A 21,352-nucleotide genomic window follows, 5' to 3' on the forward strand; every position below is an offset into this window, starting at 1 on the left:
GCTTTGTTAACTGTAAAACGCCAAGCATGCTAAAGTATTTTAAGTACATCACATAGTATATGCTCAATAAATACAGTTGAATTAAGAGGGAAAAGTGTCCTATATTTGGAAGGAAAACCAGGCATAATTTATGATTGGCAATGCCATTCAAGACCCTTGAAAGCATCTAGAGTTTCCTGTCAGAATCTCTAGAAGAGATTCAATTTATCTTTTCATTCTCTAACTCCCTTTCTTTCCTTCAAGCGCCAGCACTTAAGGAACAAAAGACATTCTTTGTTCTTTAATCCATTAAATCCTCCCTCTTGGCCCTCACCATTCTACTGAAACTGCTCGGGAAAAGGACAGCTGTTACCTGCTAGCTGACAAACCCACTGGTCTATTTTCAGTCATCATTCTACTTACTTAACTTTCTGCAGGATGTGACCTTGCTGACTTTCTCCATTCTGAAATTCTCTCTAACCTCGGTCTTCCAGGCATCACTTTTTGCTGTTTCTCTTCTTCCCTTTCTGACTATTCTTTTTTTCTCAGTGCCCTTTGTTGATTCCTCTATTTTCCACCTAAATATTGTAATTCCCAAAGGCACTAGTCTTGGCCTTTACCTCTCATTGGACATACTCTTCCTGGGTGATCCCAAGGTTTCTATAATCATATACATGCAAATGTTCCCCAAATTGGTTATCTCCAGTCTCAACCCCGCTTGCTTTCATGTGTGTGTGTGTGTGTGTGTGTGTGTGTGTGTGTGTGTGTGTGTGTTGGCTTTTTGTTGCAACAAGCTTTTCATCATTACCACTGTTCCCTTCCATGTCTCCATTGCATGTATTTGCCACCATTCCCCCTGTTCTCCAGACAAACTACTATTCATCCTTCAAAACAGTTCAAATGCCACTTTCATCATGAAAACTTTGTTGAATTCTCCAGGCAGTTTATTCCTCTTTTAGCACTTTGTACCTACTTATATCATAGCATTTACATTATGTATAATTCTGTCTTTCCCATGAGCCACTGAGTTCTTGAGGGCAAGACCCATGCTTTATCCATCTTTGACCTCCAGGGTCCTAGCACTGTTGCCTGGCCCCTACTATTTGATCAATAAATAGGGGCTTCCCTGGTGGCAGAGTGGTTGAGAGTCCGCCTGCCGATACAGGGGACATGGGTTCGTGCCCCGGTCCGGGAGGATCCCACATGCCGCGGAGTGGCTGGGTCCGTGAGCCATGGCTGCTGAGCCTGCGCATCCGGAGCCTGTGCTCCGCAACGGGAGAGGCCACAGCAGTGAGAGGCCCGCGTACCACAAAAATATATAATAATAAATAAATAAATAGCTAAATAGTTGGATGAATGCTGTGTGTTTGTTTGCATAATGTCATTTTTTACTAAATTTGAACTGCACATTCCAATCTAATAACTGTAGTATAGACAAAATGGGGTTTAGTTGGCTATTCTAAGATTCTAACACTTAGAAACAGAGACTGAGGAGGCTCAAGTGAAAGAACTCTTCCACAGGGAGAAAGAAGTAAACAGCTTAGAATGAATGACCAGCTTGACCTAGTAAAAATAATAAAAGAAAAACAAACGTAAAACCCCAACAGACCCTGGTCATCAAAACAGGAGGAGGATACTGAATACTACATGGGCTTGTCTTTGGGCCTTGCTGTATGGGGCCAAATCCTATGGAGATCAAGAGGGCTATAACTTAAACCTGAAAGCTGTTTTTCTAAAAATGTCTGTAAGACCTTGATGCTTAAGTAGTATATTATCTTGGTACCTTGGTGGAGTGTCACACTGTACATAGGTGGAGTGTCACACTCAAGGAAGAGAGAGGCATTTCTTCCCACTTTGCCACTGACCTCTCACAGCGGCATCGTGAAGGCAGGAGAGTGTCGGTTGCTATAGCAAACAGCAGGCAGGGAAATGAATGGTATTATAGGTGAAAGTGAAGGAACAGTGGTTACTGTGAGGTAGAGAGGCCCAAGAAAATGTGGATTTTGTTTTGCTACGAAAATACTTTTCCTAATACTTAGAGTTTGGTTTTTTCCTCTGTTGAATATCATTGTTTCTTGTCTCCTCTCTGTTCTCAAATGGTAAATTATACCTTCTCATTCAGACTTTTATCTTGCTGATTCATAAAAGTAGGATCATGTGTCTCCAGAGTTTCTTCTGTTTTTTTCAAATTTAGTTTTCTTGGTTGCCATGAGTGGTTCTAAAACCAAAGTACATTTCTTTTGTTTCCTGCTTTCACTTCTTCATAATGCTTTTCTTGTGTGTGTGTGTTTTTAATGTCTAGAACTATATATCAAAATCTAGTCAGAGCCAAAATAGCTAAGTTAGATATCTATCTATTGCCGAGAAACCTGTTTATACTTACAGTGGGCAAAGAAGGAAGAGGTGGAGTTGGTTCAAAGAGAAGAAGCATGTTCTAAGTATCTGTAGCTATTCAGAAAGAAAACAGATGTGGCATTGTGTATTAATATTTTAAGTGTGGTTTTTACTCCTGCAAGGTTTTTCGTCATGTGTTTCTTTTTCCTCCAAAGCTTACCTTTGATCTTATAATGCAAAGTCGGGAATACTGATGGGCAATTCTTTACAAAGTAGATTGTAAACATATGGGACTTATTACCTTAAGTGCTAACACAGGCTGTAACAAAGAGGGTCCAGAAAGATTTGGCCAAATTTATAGATGATAAATCCATCCTAGATAATTAAGGAAAACTGAGATGCTCCTTTCGCAAACCAAACTTCTAGAAAGTGTAGTCCATATTCTAGGGAATATAAAGATGAGAGGGGAGGGGATGCGGGGAGTTACCCTATGTCCTGTGCTGCACGAGCACACGATTCCTACCTCATTATGGCACATATAAGATTGCATTGCATTTTTTAATTAAAAAAATTTTTTTAATTGAAGTATAGTTGATTTGAAATGTTATGTTAGTTTCTTGCACTACACTTGTATCACGTGGATTATATTCATGTTTTCCCAAATGGTACGTGAGCACCTTGAGGCAAGAGTCCTCTTTGGTGTTGCATCCTCAGTACCCAATCCAGCACGTGATGCCCAGGGGGCATCCAATAGAATTGTTTCATTGTTGAATGAATACTATCTACCCTTAGAGCCTCACCATCTACTCACTGCTGAGTCCCTGCATTCTGGATCCCAATTCCATTCCAATATTGAAAAGATGCTCTTAAAATGTCACTAGAAAGCTCCCAAATGGCAAATCATTGGTCTTTATCCTTTTTGATTCCACTGTAGCATATGCCATTATTGAAAATGCCCACTTTTCTGCCTTCCTTTGCTTCTAGAATAATAATGTCTTGATTGGCCTCCTACATACCCAACTGCTCCTGGTCTATCTTCTCTGCTAGTTCTACTTTTAGCCCCAAAGGGGAGGCATTTTCAAGGTTGTGGTTTTGGATCTCTTTTTGCTTAATAATCTCTCTTATAATCTCTTCCATTTCCAAAGTATAACCAGAAATCTCACAAACTCAACCTCTTGTGATGAAATCTACACTCATATTTCCAAGAAAGTTCTGGACATCTTGACCTCAATGCTCTGCTATCACTTTCAGTTTCACTTGCCCAAAACTGAATTTGTCTTCTATCACTATTCCTTTTTCCTGATCTTAATAGTTTTCTCTCATAACCCAACTGTCCTCCCAGCTAATCAAAGTCAAAACCCTAGGATTATCCTTGACTCCTGGCTACTCCCCTTCCCCTAAATTATCTCCTTTTGACTAAGAATTAGTCATATGACTAAGAATATGACTAATTCATCACCTACATTCCTATAGATTAAATGTCCTAATATAGAGCTTTGATCATATTCTTCCACTGCTAAAAACAATATACTCCCATTGCCTAAAGAATGATATGCGAACACCTTAGTCTCTTATTCAAGCACTGTATGATAGGGTAACAACCCACTTTTCCAGAATTATCTCCATACTTTTACACTTTATATAACCTATTTTCTTACTAGCTGTACCATTTGCCATTCTCCCAAAATGCTTTGCACTTTCTAAAGTCTTAATGATGTTTCATTTGACTCAAATGCCCACTATCTCCACCTCCAACTCCTACTGCTGAAATCCATACTCATCCTTCAAAGCCTTTTTCTCCATGATTTTTTTTCTGATAGATCAATATGGTACAATATTTCCCTCCTCAGAACTCACACAGTATGTTATTAACACCTGGTGTATAATGCCCCTTATCATCTGCCTTATCCTGTAGTCTTTCTGTCTTTTTTATCTTTCCTATAAGACACAAGGGTCTTATAACGAAGGAAAACTTAATTATTTCTGCATCTGCCATCATGTCCAGCATAGTACCTTTCACAGAACAGAGGTCCAATGCATGAATAAATGTTTAGGGGCTCATTTCCTAAGCTTCAAGTTTGACACTAGCACAGCCATAATCTGGGCAATACAGCCAGTAGCAGCCATAGTGGCTACTTATTGCCTGTGCACGTTCTGATTGGCTGGGGCCCATGCTATACCAGTTATTTATATTTTCAATAACACTGCTGATATGATCGTCTCCCTTAAAATGGTTTTGGTGCCCTTAACTGAAATAACACACTCAGCTGAATGGGCTGGAGGCAATATTTGGGAGCTCCTTCTGAGTTAACTAATATGAGTTCTTCTTGGGGAGGGGAACGTCGGCTCACTGTGGAAGATTTGCAATGTCGGTAACTAATCATACCATTTATTAATATTCTGATTTTCTAATGAAGAATACAGACTCACCTGATTTTGTTTAAATATGCAATTGAAAACACTGCAATTAGAAGCACAATTGTAGGCCTCTGTATTTTACATGCCGGGATGTCCATCTGTAAGCAATGATAATGGGGTTGGCAAGCAGAGCAGTACCTCTTTGCTGTCTGTGGTTCACTCTGATTTCAGATATTTTGACTATTTCCTCTGATACGACTTTACTTGGAGAAAACAGCCTTCTTTATAATTTGATTTTTCTGCTTTTATCTCATCATGGTGAAGTAGAGGTTTCTGGACAGGAGCAAGGATGCTGGGGTTAAACAGGGAAAGTGTAGCAATAGAAAGTCAATGGGATCTTGGAAAGGAACCAAATAAGGTGCCTAGGAAAGTGAAAACAAAAGGAGGCCAGCAGGAAAGGATGATCTTAGCTAAGAGAGGCAGAAACAGCGAGGAAATCTGGAAAAGGCCCCTAGTTCTGTCGTTTTTAGAAAGAGGGAAGCAGACAGGAGAGTTTTTGGCAGACTTGCTAACTCTGTGCCTGTCTTCCCCTCCCCGTCCCTTCAAGTACTTCTACTGATGTCCAAGATGCTTTACCAATCACTGCCACCGTCTGCCTTCTAGTTTCTTCCTACCGCTAGACATTTGCATTGGCTGCTGCCACTTGGAATGACTGCCAGGGATAAGTGCGCTGATATTTTTGACCCTACGTGTTCATGGAGGCCCTCCAACTACAAAGCAAAAGAGGTCCCAATTTAGATTACTTGGAATCAGTACTAAAAAATTATGCAGTTTGTGAATATATTCTTGGTGTTTCACAGTTGACAACACTATATTCCCTTGAGTACCAAACTCACAGAAACCCCATGGAATGATCTCTTTCTCTCAGTACAGTCGTTCTAGAGTCAGTATGAGGTGTGAGACTAGTCAGACAGGGGCCTTAGCAAATGTATTTTAAAAATAAACAGCCTAGAAAGATGATGGCAGTTCTTTTATGGCACAGAATAACATGTTTTTACTTATCAGCTGCTTAACAGAGAACAGAATTGATAGAAAAACTATTTCAGTTTGCTTCCACTGCCTATTAATGCTCTGACTGTTCAAGAAAGAGCAGGGAAGGTTTCTATTTTCCTTAAAAGGTGGCACGGGCCTCTGGTAGCATGATAGAATATTCTCATTTTACAGGTAAAGATTGAGGACAGATTAGTAGTGCTCCTAACATTCTGCCATGCACCATTACTGTAAAAAATATGGACATATAAATATAGATGTTAAGTTTCTTTCCTGCAGTCTTCCACTCTTTCTGTAGGCCATCTGCAATGTTTTCATCCACACAAAGCGGTCTTACACTCCAACCAAAACACTCTTGTCCTCTCAACCAAATCTAACCTTCAGGCTAATGTACCCATCGGGATTCACTCAAATATGAAAAAGATGAAATATAACTTATATTGTCTTCCACCATGAATTTCACCATTGCCAAAAGCTTTTCTGGACCATTCTGCTCTGGGCTCCATTTCTTTCACTGGTTTGTTGGAGTACAATGGTTTTGAGAGGTACCAATTACCATTTTAATAAAATGTGATCGTTTCTATTCTAAACACAGGATATTTTTGAGTTGTAGGCTATTCATGGCAAATCTTACTAATCTAAATTAAGTAGAGTTTCCACGTTTACTATTAATTTTCCTTTTTTCATTTATGTCTCCGTATAGCTCTACAGCCCATGAAGAGAGCTTTTACAGTCAACACACCTAGTTTCTCCCTCTACTTCAAGAAAGATAGGAATTAAAAATATAAAAATTTCCTTAGAGGAGATGGATAGCTCAGCCTACTTGGATTATTCTGAGAGGAGCTATTATTTACATCAGTCATAGGGTATGAAGAGAAAAGGCAGACAACTTTCTGGGTCCACTTGAGTGAGTGAGGTTGTGCTGCTTCTTTTATGTTTTTTCTTCCTCCGAGATCGATTTTCATAGTGTGGCTTTGTTACTAATCAAACAAACAAAAAAAGGGGGTTCCAACATTTTGGGACTTTTGGGGATCTTGGATCATCTGTGCCTGTCCTCTCTTTAGTAACATGGAGAATGGACAATGGACTGCAAAGCCAAAATGGCCTCTGGAAAGGAGCATTATCTCAGTTTCCTTACCTGTAAATAGCTAACGTGACATCATTAGGGCTAATTACTTGGAATGATTTAATTACATTTATGGTTTTAAACCATCTTCTACTCAAACCACATGTTCATAAAATCACAATTAAAAATATTTAATATGAAACACAGCAGGAATCCTTGCTTCTAAATTTTTTTTGCAAAGCCTACAGTTATTTGAAGATGCTTTTACCAAGTTGAAACTCGTGATCACGTAGATATAGAAGCCTGCTGAGATTTCACACATGAACTGAGATCAACTGTTTAAAAACATTTTTTTCATGAGAAAGGTTGTTTTCGTCTTTTGGGTTATTTTTGGTACTTGGCTCTGAGCACTTACATTCTATAATACCATGTGAGTTGGAATGGCTCTTACCTGGATTCCTTGGAATCCGCTTTCTGCGGTCTCGGAATGCTGCACCTGATTGCAGGGCTTCTAGAAGATTATCCATCACGCCTGTCTCATCACCCTCTGGAGGAAGGGAGAAATTGGAATTAATCTTGGAGCAATTAAAGTTAAACTACGGGAAAATAAAGGGAAAAACTCCTGTCAGATTTACATAATACCCCTAAATTAAAGACATATATCTGTTTTAACATAATGGATCCTGTCAGTTTCTGGCACCACAGACTACTTTGCTTATTACGCACCATTAAGCAAAATTCATGCCAATCCCACTGTTCTTTCAACTTAAAGACCTTGTCTTTTGTATTATTGATGACATGCTCAGTATGCAAATAAACAGTAGCTGATCAGCTACTGCTGCCTTCCTGTTCAGATTCTTATAAGATATTCCTAAGCAAGAAACCACTGACCCGGCTTAATGCAATCAACGTGCAGGGCGTGATTTGATGAAGCGGAGTTACACAAGGTTAAATACTGATTGTATTAATACCTTAAGCATTCAACCATCATCTGCGGTTATCTTAAAAGACACTATTTGCAAAACACACTTGCATTCAGTTCCTTATCTAATCCATATCCTTTACCCATTTTGAAACACTGACATTGCAGAAGGCAAAGGTGACCACATCATCTGAAAGTCCACATTTTACATTTGAGAGACATTAGCCAGAGTCTCATCACCCCTTTTAGAATGCTGTTGTGTTTCTAAACTTTTCCTGTGAGTGGAGTACTCAGAGATGTTCATGGAAATTCCTAACGGAAACGTATATAAAACATTTCACCCTACTCTTATCTTTGACAATTCTGGCTGTTAAAAATACTTTTAAGATTTGCTAGGACAAGGTGTCCATTGCCAGAAACTCTCTGCGAAGCTGTGGATGATCCACAGTGAGCTGAGGACCCTCTTCTCAACAGGCCTCACTGATGAAAAGGACCCTCGCCAGGTGGTTAATTTGAGTGGTAGCTAAGTGTGTGGGTCTGGGGTAGAGGACACTTGTAGGCAGGAGGTTTAAGAAAAGAAAAGGGGGGCAGTGAGGGAGAAGAAATTATTTCTGATGTTACTCCAAAGTGAAATTTAAATCCTACTTTGTTTAAAGAATTGACTGTGGGGTGTCAGATCACAGGGAAAAAAATATTTTCTTATGGGGCAAGAATAAGCTAAAATCTCTTTTGATTATGCTCTTCATTTGACTTGAGATTTCCTCAAAGTTACAATCATTTATTCTTTTTAAAATGAATTCTTTAGGACAGGATATTGAGTGAAAAAATAAAAGGAAACACAGAGGTTCTCAGGTATAATATTTGGTGAAAATGGGAAAAATAAAGGGAAAGTAGAACCTCAGTGACTAAATAGGGAAAGAGGATTGTGCACTTTTAGGAATATTAAGGCTGCAGACACATCTGAACCATGACCTGCTCTTTACAATGGAAAGAAAAGAGGAAATGAAGGAAGTCTGGTGTGGCTGGAATGTATCTGGGAGAATTAAATTTTATGCAGTACGCACTTCACACTGGTTATATCTTTTTTTTTTTTTTTTGGCTACACCACGTGGCTTGTGGGACCTTAGTTCCTCGACCAGGGATCATACCCGGGCCTACAGCGGTGAAAGCGCTGAGTCTAAACCACTGGACCGCCAGGGAATTCCCATATTGGTTATATCTTATAATCCTCCCAACAACATATTGAAGCAGGAACTATCTCTGTTTTTCAGCTGGGTATAGTGAAACTTAGAGAGTTTAAGCATCTTGTTCCAGATTGCACAGCTGGCATGTGGAGGAGCCCAGGTATGAACCCAGATCAATCTTTGCATGACAGCTAGAAGAAGATGAAATGAACTAGGCAAGTGATGGCCAGATGATGAAACATCATAATTCTGTTGTTAAAAAAGAGACAACAGGCCCAAAATGGAGTCACTTGTGCTAAGACTCACATCACCAACCAGAGACTTGATACTTAACCTAACTGCAGTTTCAGTCTTTCCCAGGAATGTAATCTTAACCACTCAATCTGGAATTTCCTGGTCAACACTAGTAAGGAAATCTACCTGATAGACCCCCCACTGTCCCACAAAGGAAGGTAACCTTGTCTGAACAATCCACTCTTTGCTAGAAGAACTTCCTTGTCTTGCTTCCTTCTGCCTATAAAAGTCTTCCATTTTGTACAGCTCTTTGGAGCTCCTTTCTATTTACTAGATGAGATGCTGCACAATTTATGATTCATTGAATAAATCCAATTAGCTCTTTAAAATTTACTCAGTTGAATTTGATTTTTTAACATGATGATATGGGTTTGAGCACTATCTTATAAGCCAGCACTCTCCAACAGATATATAATGCAGGTCACAAATGTGAACCACCTAAATAATTTTAAGTTTTCTAGTAGCCATATTTAAAAACTAAAAAAGAAAGAGGTGAAATGCATTTTAATATATTAATATTTAACTCAATATATACAAAAATTATATATTTTACATTCCTTTTATTAGAGCAAGTTTCAGAAACCTAACATGTTTTTATTTCATCCTTCACTTCAGATTAGCTACATTTCAAGCGCTCAACAGCTATACGTGGCTCGTGGCTGCTGTATTGGGCAGTGCAGCCATAAGCAATATAGGAAGTGACTTGATCAGATTTATACTTTAGAAAGACTTGTCAGACAGCACTATGGAGGATGACTCTGGGGATGGCATGACAGAAGGCAGGGAGATGTTTAGGAGTATAGTGTAATTGTCTAAGTAAGAGATAAAGAACTGAACTAAAGGGCTAGCAGAGTGAATAGAGAGGAGGAATATTTTAAAGGTATTAGTACATTCATTAGGACCTGGCTGGAAGGGTGAGATCAACGGGGAGAAAAAGCGTCAAGAGGACAAGGGATAAACAGGTTTGAAAAAAAAAAATTTTTTTTGAGGAATATCTAAGTAGAGAAATCCAGTAAGAAGTTGGAAATATGGGGAATTCCCTGGCGGTCCAGTGGTTAGGATTCTGTGCTTCCACTGCCAGGGGCATGGGTTTGATCCCTGGTCCAGGAACTAAGATGGAAATATGAATCTGGAACCCAGGAGTGAAGTCTGGGCTGGAGCTAAAGATGAGGGTGCTGTTGGAAGATCGGTGAGATGACCCTGAGATGTATGAGAAGGAGAGGCATAGGATGCAATTCCTGAGGATCTCAGTTTTTAATAGGCAGTCAGGAGAAGCAGAACTGCAAAGAAGACACGGAAGGATTTTTTAGACACAGAAGTACAACCGGAATAGAACTGCGGTACAACTGAATCTCAGGTATCCTCATAAAAACAGTCATTATGAAGACTATGTAGAAAGATGAATATCTGTATACGAGTGACGAGAACAGAATACCAAAGAGGATTTATGATTTTACATAAATAATATACAAACATGAAAAGAATCTACAACAACATTATGGGTGTCATTTCATTAAAATTCTTTAAAGCTATTATATTTTTTATGGACTAAAGAGATGAAAAGAACAAATATGACATAAAGTAGAGAGGAATTACAAATAAATCCCTTTGCTTAATTTAGTGGTTGCCATCTGAAAACACTTAAAAAAATGTTATGTCAGATCAGTTTCTCAACTTTTTTCTTCCATTATCGTTCCCTCCTCCCTTAACAGAGCCTTGTTAGATATCTTTTTCCTAATCCCCTCCACATTAATATTTACAGATATAACTATATATCTGCTTATGTATTGTGGTCCTTTGGAAGGTCACAAACCATTGTAATATCTAAGATTTTTCTCCTCCCACCTCTCCAAGAACCAATATTGATTCCCTTGGGGGTGATATTGCTCCTGCTGAGAAGGCATATGCTAGATGGTTCTGTTAAAAAAAAAAAAAAAAATCCAGGTCTTTGTAAACATCAGTAACGCCTTTAAGGAAAGAAATATAAGTTTTAGTCCACCAGTCCACCATTACTTTTTCATTTGCTTCATGATAACTTTCAAAGGGACAGAGAAATTTTCATGAAATGTTTAACCTTAAGGAATAAAGCTTTTATGAATATATTATAGATTTATATTTCAGTTAGTCTTCCTAAAACAAAATGAAAGCAAACAGGATCATTTGAAAGTTATCCTTCATTTCAAATAAGTTTCATTGCAATTTGGTCAGTGATTGAATTGTGTGAGGTTGACAGTTCACTTAGAATTTCCAAGTTCACAGAACCATTAATTCTTACTTAGATGTGATTAGTAGTGAGTAGCTGTTTGGATTTTTTCCCCCCCTTTGGTCTATGAGATCAAACTCAGGAAAAAAAAAATCTTTTAAGTGCTTTATTTTTCATTGAAAAAGAGAATAACCTTATTGAATTACATAGAAAAATGCGTCTTCTTAAAACTTACAATACCTATTTTACTGAGTGAAAGGATATCAAGGAGAAATCGGTAATGCTTTTTAGCCACTAAAACAGTAACATATGGGCATGTCTGAGAAGTAACAATTCAGAGGCAACTTTCTAATCTTTCATCCTGAAATTAGATCACAGACAGTATTAAGGAGCTAGAAGGGTGGCGTGCAGTCCAGTGGGTTCTGTGTGAGCTACTCATCTTTGGATAAAATGAAAGGCATGGCTTGTATCTTCTATTTCATATTTCCAACAGTGTTGGTCATTCAGTGGATCCTGAATGCCCACTGATTTCACCTTTCAGCATCAATGCATACCTGGGTTGCGTCGACTTCATTTCTCCAGAAGAGTTTGGAGATGCCACAGATTAAAATTAGCACTAGGTAAATTAATGATCTCTATGACACTTTTATGCAAGACTATTCCCCGATGGCTAGCACAAACTTATATAGAGGGAATTCCTTATGGGTTTCTCACATTTCTTCATATTTTGTGGGCACAGGCATTGATGACCTTTGTTCTGGACTATCCTTTCAAGAATTTTTTATAGTCAACGGCCTTGAAGGCACAGTGTCTCCCTCCAGAACAGAGGGTAGGTTTACTTTGAAGACAGATTATATCTCCCTCTAGGGCAGATGTCAGACAGGTTTGCTTTCAGTCCATTATAAAAGATTTGGGTTCTTTAAGTGTGGGTTCCTCAGACGTAACACAAATCCACTGTGTGCCTAGCATCCACCTGGGCCCACCTTGGTATCACCCTGTGGGAGTTGGAGGGCAAGGGAAAGCAATTTGAACATGAAGCTCACACTGCTTGCTGTGCTGTGGATAACAGTTCTTTGTCTCTGAACCAGGAATCTTGTGTCTTCTGCCGGCATCCCTGAAACTGTGGCAGCTGACTTGCTGGCATGCAAGAAGAGTAAAATCTCTGACCCTTTACAATTTTGAAAATACTCTGAGCTCTTCTTCCTTTTTAATCAAACATTATTAATTAAATATCCCTTATTCCTCTAGGAACCTAAACATCTAGTGCCTTGGACTTTTCCATTAACTAACACCCAACTCTAGCTCATTATTCCTCAAAAATGACTAAAGTAAAACCAATACCATAAAAATCATTCCCTAAGATCCTTACAACCTGGTCATAATGGCTTCATTATTCACTACAATTGCCTCCTTGAATTCTCAATCATATAATTAAGGCTTTCTGGAAAAGCTGAGCCACTCAAAATTGAAGAAGTTGCCATCAACCAATAAAAATGGCCCAAAAGTAAATAAAGGGAACCAAAAGAAGCAAAAGGCTTCTTAATGAGGGCAGGACCCTACCACACAAAATAATACTTAGGTAGATTAAATAATTTAAAAAATAAAACTATGTTCTCCATGGTTCAAACAGTAGGGGAGGGACTTCCCTGGTGGTTCAGTGGTTAAGAATCCACCTGCCAATGCAGAGGACATGGGTTCGATCCCCAGTCGGGGAAGATCCCACATGCTGCAGAGCAACTAAGCCCGGGCATCACAACTACTGAGCCTGTGCTCTAGAGCCCGTGAGCCACAACTACTGAGCCTGTGCATCATAACTACTGAAGCCTGCATGCCCTAGAGCCTGTGCACCTCAACTACTGAAGCCTGCGCACTCTAGGGCCCACATGCCGCAACTACTGAGCCCGCGTTCTGCAACTACTGAAGCCTGTGCACCTACAGCCTGTGCTCCACAACAAGAGAAGCCACCTCAATGAGAAGCCCATGGACCACAACAAAGACCCAACGCAGCCAAAAAAATAAATAAATAAAAATAAATTTTAAAAAGCATAGCCAAAAAAAAAAAGAGTAGGGAAGGCTCATGGAAGAATTAGGGCTTAAGTTAAGCCCCTGAAAAAAAATTAATATTTACAACGTTGAATAGTGACCAGTTTAAAGAGAGTAAAATCTAGATTTTTTTAAAAAATTAAAAAACAATTTAATTTATTTAACCATAAGTTTGTTTTCTATGTCTGTGAGTCTACTCCTGTTTTGTAAATAAGTTCATTTGTATCTTTTTTTTTTTTTTTTTAGGTTCTGCATATAATCGATATCATATGATATTTGTCTTTCTCTGTCTGGCTTACTTCACTTAGTATGATAATCTCTAGGTCCATCCATGTTGTTGCAAATGGCATTATTTCATTCTTTTTTATGGCTGACTCTTGGCTATTGTAAATAGTGCTGCAACAAACACTGGGGTGCATGTATCTTTTAGAATCTTCTCCAGATATATGCCCAGTAGTGGGATTGCTGGGTCATATAGTAATTCTATTTTTAGTTTTTTAAGGAACCTCCATACTGTTCTCTATAATGGCTGCACCAATTTACATTCCCACCAACAGTGCAGGAGGGTTCCCTTTTCTCCACACCCTCTCCAGCATTTATTATCTGTAGACTTTTTGATGATGGCCATTCTGACTGGTGTGAGGTGGTACCTCATTGCAGTTTCGTAAAGTCTAGATTTATTAACTCCTCGTGTACATGCATATGCTTACTTGCTCACTTCCTCTGTGTGTGTGCATGTGTCTGTGTACAAATTTACAAATATTGTAATGCACAGATCTTGCGTACAGCTTGATGAATTCTGACAAGTACCTAAACCCATGTAACCACCACCACAATGAAGATAATGAATGTTTCCATCATCCTTGGAAAGTTGCCTCTTGCCTCCACCACTCAAAGGCAACCTCTGCTCTGATTTCTATCACCGTATATTAGTTTTGCCTGTTCATATCATGTAATGTTTAAGAGGGTAAAATGTGTTGAGGTGGTTTTGAATCAGCGTGGCCACCTGAAATCAAATATGCATGGAGTACATGATAAACCATGAGCAGAGCATCAGAGCAAAGTTCTAAAGGGCCTCGGGTATCAAAGTAAGAAGTTTGAATGTGATGAAAGGGCCTCTAAAGGGCCATTGGTAGATCTTCAGCAAGGTAATGACATGATAAAGGTGACATTTAAGATCAGCCTCACAGTATTATGCAAAATAGACCAGAGTGGGTGAGAAATTCTGCAAAGAATACAATTGAATTTGCAGTGACAAATATTTTTCTGTATATAACCCTGGGCAAAGTACAATAGTCAATTTTGGCATTATTGGTAAAAGAACAGTAAAACTGGTTTTGTAAGCAAGGTCATAAGCAGTGGTAAATGGAAGCTGACAGAATAAGAAGGCAGTGACAAGTGGAGGGCAAGAAAAATCAGCGTTAGATTCAATCTCTTTCATGCTACCTATTACGGGCCAGATTAAGACCCGGCTGCAAGATGTATGGATTTGTAGATGACACAAAATTAGAAGACTGCTCACTTATCAAAAAAGAGGGAAACAAAATTCCTTCTCTGGGGTCTGAAAAAAATGAAGGCCTGGGGCTGACAAATAGCTCTTATAATTCAACACAATAAGAGGTAAGACATGACAAAAACCTGAACAACTTCTACTGCAGTCCACAAACATCTAGAAAGCCTCTACCTGATGGGAGGTTTTTGTTAGTTTGCAGTTTAATTGGAAGTGAGTGAAGAATGGAGATAATGGTGACTTGACAAACCAACAGATGGTAACTAAGATAATAGTCTATGAAGTAATTTAGGGCCACGAAAAGTGTTTAAAAAAATCAAGATATTATTCCATAGCGATTAAAAGAGGGCATAAATAGAATGTATAAAGTTCTAAGGGAAATAATGAAGGCAGATGCTCCTGTTCAAAAGAAGAAAACTTTCAAGAGGGAAAAGAGGACAGAGGAGCTTAGGAGAAATTACCAGAAACCACAGGATGAGCTAGGGGCAGACTAGTAATAACATTATGCAGCACTTGAAGATTTGCAAAACAAAACAGAAAAACATTATGCTCCCAGGTTGAGGCCTTGCACAGTGGTATGTACCAAAAAGCAAAATTAATCTCAGAGCAATTAAAGTTAAAACTATAGAGGAAAATGTTGGTTAGAGAGTTCATTCATTCTGTTATCGCATCTCCTTGCCAGAACAGATAATGAACAGTTTCCTATAGTGAAGGGAATTATCAGATTCAGATAAACTTCATAGTGAATACTACTATTCCTTACCACTTTTAATTGAAGGTTAATGTTATAGGTACATTTTGTCATGAAATAAATATTGTACTAGAGGGTCACAAGCTAATGGATATTCCACTCCAGAGTGATGAATGGTAAAGGATAAAGTGATTTCTCCCCAAATATCTACATGGTAGGTATCACCTCAAAGTCTGTCACAGTAGCTAAATTGGTGAGTTAACTTTCCCTAATGTATTTGCATTTTAAAGAGTTGCCTGTTGGGCTTCCCTGGTGGCACAGTGGTTGAGAGTCTGCCTGCCGATGCTGGGGACACGGGTTCGTGCCCCGGTCCGGGAAGATCCCACATGCCGTGGAGCGGCTGGGCCCGTGGGCCATGGCCGCTGAGCCTGCGCGTCCAGAGCCTGTGCCTCGCAACGGGAGAAGCCACAACAGTGAGAGGCCCGCGTACCGCAAAAAAAAAAAAAAAAAAAAAAGAGTTGCCTGTTAACACACTTGAATGGATTTCTACTGGTGGTCTTAGTGAAGGAACTTTTATGGACAGAGGCACCTTTTGGGCAGTCCACCTGCGGTAAGACAGCTTGATAGTAAATGGTAGTTAAAAAGTAATGTTTATGTGTATTCATTTTTTCCCCAGTTACCTACCTATATGCTAGAAGATTGGGAGAAGAAAATTACACTCTATAAATAAGCCTGAATAAACCTGAATGTTAACGCTTACCAGAACCACTGTTGATGCCTCTGGTAAAATATCTCACGTTCGATATTTTAAATAATCAATATTTCAAAGATACCTTTGAAATACTGTGTGTCTTATCAGAATCAATCATTTACTAAGGGCATGGAACACTTGTGAAGGGAGAACTAAGCAAAAACAAACGTGGAAAGATAATAAATTCAAAACCATCAGCCAAAGTAAATCTCAGTGACTTTCTGAAAAGATAAAAGAAAGATGTTTTTGGACTTAGGAATAGTAATAATGTCTGTCATTTATTGAGAGCTTACTATATGTCAGGCCCTGTTCTAAGGGATGTTGGATCCCTACGCCAACCTATTTTTCAGGTAACGAAACTGAGGCATATTTGGGTAAAGTAACTCACTCAAGTTCGCAAGGTTGAGAGGTGACAGAACCAGCCTTAGACCCTCAAGAGTATGTCTCTAGAGCAGGGGTTGGCAAATTATAGCCCCAGTGGTCAAATGCAGCCTAACACCTGTGTTTGTACAGCCCACATCATAAGAATGGTTTTCACATATTAAATGTTTTTTTTTTTTTTTTAACTAAAAGAAGAATAATCTTCCATGCCTCATGAAAATTTCCCCAAATTCAGATTTCAGTACCTAACTTTTATTGTAACATAGCCATACTCATTCAGGATGTATTGGTCTATGGCTGCTTTCAAGCTACAACAGCAGAGTTGAGTAGTTGTAACGGAGAGTTTTGGTCTTCGAGGCCTAAAATATTTACTATCTGGCCCTTTACAGAAAAAGTTTGCTGAACCCTGCTCTAGAGCACACACTGTCAACATCAACATCATGCTACATACAGACACCTGTGGAACTCACAATCTGTCTCTGAGGTGCCGAAGGAGCTTGGCAACCTCCGTGTCAGTGAAACGGGCTCACCATGGGTGGAAGGCGGGAAAGAACGTGCGATGTCGATGTCGGCCTACTTGAAATTGAAATGCTTTCTTTTGGAGCGCCAAAGCCAAGAATGAGACAGAATCATTCATGAAGCAACAATTATACATACACTTGTATGTGGATTTACATTTAAGAATCCTTGAAGTTAGTTCCAAAAGAACAATTACAAAAAGAGAAGAGAGGTGTTTTTTTTTTTTCAAAGACCAGTGGGAGACCTGCTTTCCAAGGTTTGATTTCCTGTCTGAGAACCAGCCTCTGACTGACGTGGAGTAAATTCAGCTCCGTTACAGAAGACCTAGCTCCTTACCTCTGGACTTCAACTGGATGGCCATATCAGAACATGATACCATGCAATGAACCTAACCATTTCATAAGAAATACGAACACAACCCTAGTGGTGGAGAGAAAATGGAGAGTTTGAGCTTCCAGAGCACCATCATGAGGTCAAATGTATACTTTTATCTTCCTTGGTGCCTAGCATAGGCACCAGGTAAGGGAGGGATGGAAGTAACTTTTGAAGAACGGCTGTCATGAGAGTCCTGTCAGGTAGTTTTAACAAATGTCACACACCACAGCTACAGTGGCAGCCTACCACCAGGTATAAAAATGTGCGTGAGGGAATTGGTACTCTTAGTTGCTGATGGTTGGAGTACAGGAAACAAGTGGACAATTCATCTGTTGCTAGGCTATCTTTTGAATTCTTCTTCCTGTCTCCAGTCAGAAAGGCAATGACAACTTCACTCCACTTTTGCACAGGAACTTAACTGTTGGTTATATATTTTTAAAGTGCAAGGAATCTTGTGTGTACGTGTGTGTGTGTGTGTGTGTGCGCGCGCGTGTGTGTGTGTCTTTCTGCCCCGAAAGTGAATATTGCTGCAAACTGATCTGTTCTTATTACAACTACCACTTTCAAATTGAGGAGCATATATCTTGTTTTAACATTATATTATACACTTTTGCTTTTTTCAAAAAGCAAAAAGCAGTAAGAAAAAAGGCATGTATAACCAACTAGTTTATTGAACAGTCTCAACTCAGTGAAGGAACAAACATAAAATTCGTTTTCATTTTTTTCAGCATTGTTCCTAGACATACAATGTCAAGTCTCACTTTCATGTCCCTTAATGACATCTTGGGAAGATTCTACAATTTTCTGGTTGTAATTTAAATACTGATTGTATGTTTGCTTCAAGGTGTTTCCTTCCCCCGTTGTTGGTTAGTCTTTTGGACCCAGGGGCCTGAAGGGGAGAATGGGTAGCATAAGCTGCTTGCCCACTCACTCCCCCAGCCTCTCTCATGGAAAAATTTGACCCCCAGTGGGTTGGGGCAGGCAGGAAGAAAAAGGAAGACAGGGAATGTTCTAATCCTCTTGATGAACGTGTTAGATGGGCTTACAAGAGGCAAAGGTGGGGATTTAGTGTAAGGATGTATGCAGAAGTAGAAGGAATAGGAAACAGGCTTCAGCAGCTACGTGGTCAGGTGTGACTCACAAAGAAGTGAAACACCATTCAAGATACAACCTTAAAGGGAAGGCGTGTGGGGGAGGGAAGGATTGGGAGTTTGGGATTAGCAGATGCAAACTATTATATATAGGATGAATAAATAACAAGGTCCTATTGTACAGCACAGGGAACTATATTCAATATCTTGTAATAACTTATATTGGAAAAGAATCTGAAAAAGAATATATATATATGTATAACTGAGTCACTTTGCTGTACACCTGAAACTAACACAACATTGTAAATCAACTATACTTCAACAAAATTTGAAAAAATATGTAACTTTGACTCTAATCCTCCAGCTACAACAATAGCCCTAGTCATCCATTAATGTTATTACTTCAGTACTTTGATGTCCATTCTCACCTACCATGTGAACCTACTCTTAGTATTTGTTATTATTTTCTCTTCTGCTATTTCTGAACTATTTCTCCATCTTTGTGTCTTTGAGTCCAAACTCCCCAAGAAAAAGAATCAAACTGATTCAACCAGGACGGACCAGCCTTTGCGGGAAGAGTGTTCATGACAGGCTATTTCTTAGGAAATAGAAAAGCCTACAGATGGCTGTCCTTGGGTCAAGAATCAATCTCTGGCCCATTTTGAAGGTAGGGGAGGAATGCGTGGCACAAAGCATGGTCAGCATTGCTTAAGAAGCTGCCGATTGCCACATGCTTCAGAAAAGGAGCTGAAGGTGTGCACTTCTGATATGCATTATCATAACTCAATAGGGTAATTTACATTGATGTTTCAAAATGGGAGAGGGAAGGATTTACCTTTAAGCCTTGATCTAAATCCCTCAATAATTCCTTAAGCGGAGTTCAATAATCTGCTCCAGGAGAGAGCCAGACTGACTCTGAGCATGGCTAGCTTCCTTCTCGATCAACTGGAATGTATTTGTACTTCTAGCAATCTCACTCCTGTCTCCTGATGGAATTGAAACAAGTTGGTGAAAAATAATTATTTAGAAAGCAGAATGAAGTGTCACTGGACAGTCTGTGGCCTTTCTTTCTTGGGCTCTGGGAAGTGATCTCAGTTTCAAGGCTTCTAGTTCTCTTCTATGATGGAGATGCCTTAATTCACAACCTCACTATTTACCTGCATTCCCATTTCAAGGACGAACCATTAGCTATGCCCGAACAATGTTATTTATAAAATTTCCTATCATTTCAGACTCAGTGTGTCTCAGACAGATGGAATCACCCACAGATTTCCCCACCTAATCACACCCTTAATGACTTCTTATCCCAATTTTCTCATTTTTGATTATCCTCCAGGCTTAGAACCGTTGAATGGTCTCTAGTATTTTTTATTCATTTCCAAAGTCAAATAGTGACTAAGCTATAGCACATCTTCACAGGCCATACAGAGTCTCCTCCCCTAGTGTAACACTTATCCCTTAACCTGGATAACCTATATGAATCAACTTGCTGAATTTTGTTTCTAGTCTCTCCTATCACTAAACTATAACCTTAATCACATTATCCTCTTTTCCAAGATTCAATGCTCATCTGATCCAATCCAAATTCCAAAGGTCTCACTAATTATTTCCAGATTTTTCTTTGGCTCCTCCAACCACACCAGCCAAGCTACCTCTCCTTATCATTTTCTACAGATCCTAAGTGTTCACACCTATATGTCTTCCCCCATGTTCCTAATTTAAGAAATAAACAATTAATGTAAATTCTAAAGAAAAAAGCAAACAACAACAAAAAAAGATAGATACTTTATACTTTCAAGTTTAAATGGATATAGCTTTTAGGAAGATTATTAAAGTGAATACACTTCAGCTCACCAGATCTATTCCAGGGGTCAAATTCCTAGAGTGAGTGCTTTGGAAACATAAATGGCCTAAATTCAGGTAATTTAGGTAATTTATACAGATACACATTAACAATATCCTGTTCTATTAAATAATTAAAATTTAGATAGACCTTAATTAAATGCTTTACTGAATAAAAGGAAGTTGGCCTCCAATAGAAAAAAATTAATTTCAAAATAAATAAATAAATAACTCCCTAAGGCAGATACTCATAGTAAATTTAACATACTGCTACTACCATTTAATTGAATTCAACCTTTAAATTAAAACGAAGACATATTAAAAGTAATATGGTAATTGTATATTAGGTGGTATTGCCTTTTGGTGTTTCAAACAATCAAGGCAACAGTGATTAACCTCTTCATTACTTTATAATGTTCATCAGGGAAAAAAATTCCACTCCAAGTTCAAATTTTCTAAAATTGAAACCCACAGAGCTCCTAAGAGCACAGGGCAATAAAGCATAGGGTGATTCATTAGAGGAAGTCTATAATTACAGATTACTGAGTAGATAATATGGATGCCATTGAATTACACGGGGGTTGATCAGTTAGTAGAAAATGGCATAAAATTACAAAATTAGGCACCAATACCTCAGAGATATAATTATGTCAATTTCTGAACATTATGTAGTTCTTTTAAAATAAAGTCATAAGGACTTCTCTGGTGGTGCAGTGGTTAAGAATCCGCCTGCCAATGCAGAGGACACGGGTTCCAGCC

General features: G+C 38.8%; 1 protein-coding gene across 1 annotated transcript in view; it reads right to left on the reverse strand.

Moving 5' to 3' along the window:
* DIAPH2 (diaphanous related formin 2) overlaps positions 1-21,352 on the reverse strand; it is an 890,580-nt gene that overhangs the window by 157,831 nt on the left and 711,397 nt on the right. Inside the window, exon 27 of the mRNA XM_060003112.1 lies at positions 7,239-7,334. Coding sequence (XP_059859095.1) covers positions 7,239-7,334 — 96 coding nt within the window. The remainder of the gene's footprint in view (positions 1-7,238; positions 7,335-21,352) is intronic.

This window comes from Delphinus delphis, chromosome X (genome assembly GCF_949987515.2).
Source record: "Delphinus delphis chromosome X, mDelDel1.2, whole genome shotgun sequence".
NCBI lineage: Eukaryota > Metazoa > Chordata > Mammalia > Artiodactyla > Delphinidae > Delphinus > Delphinus delphis.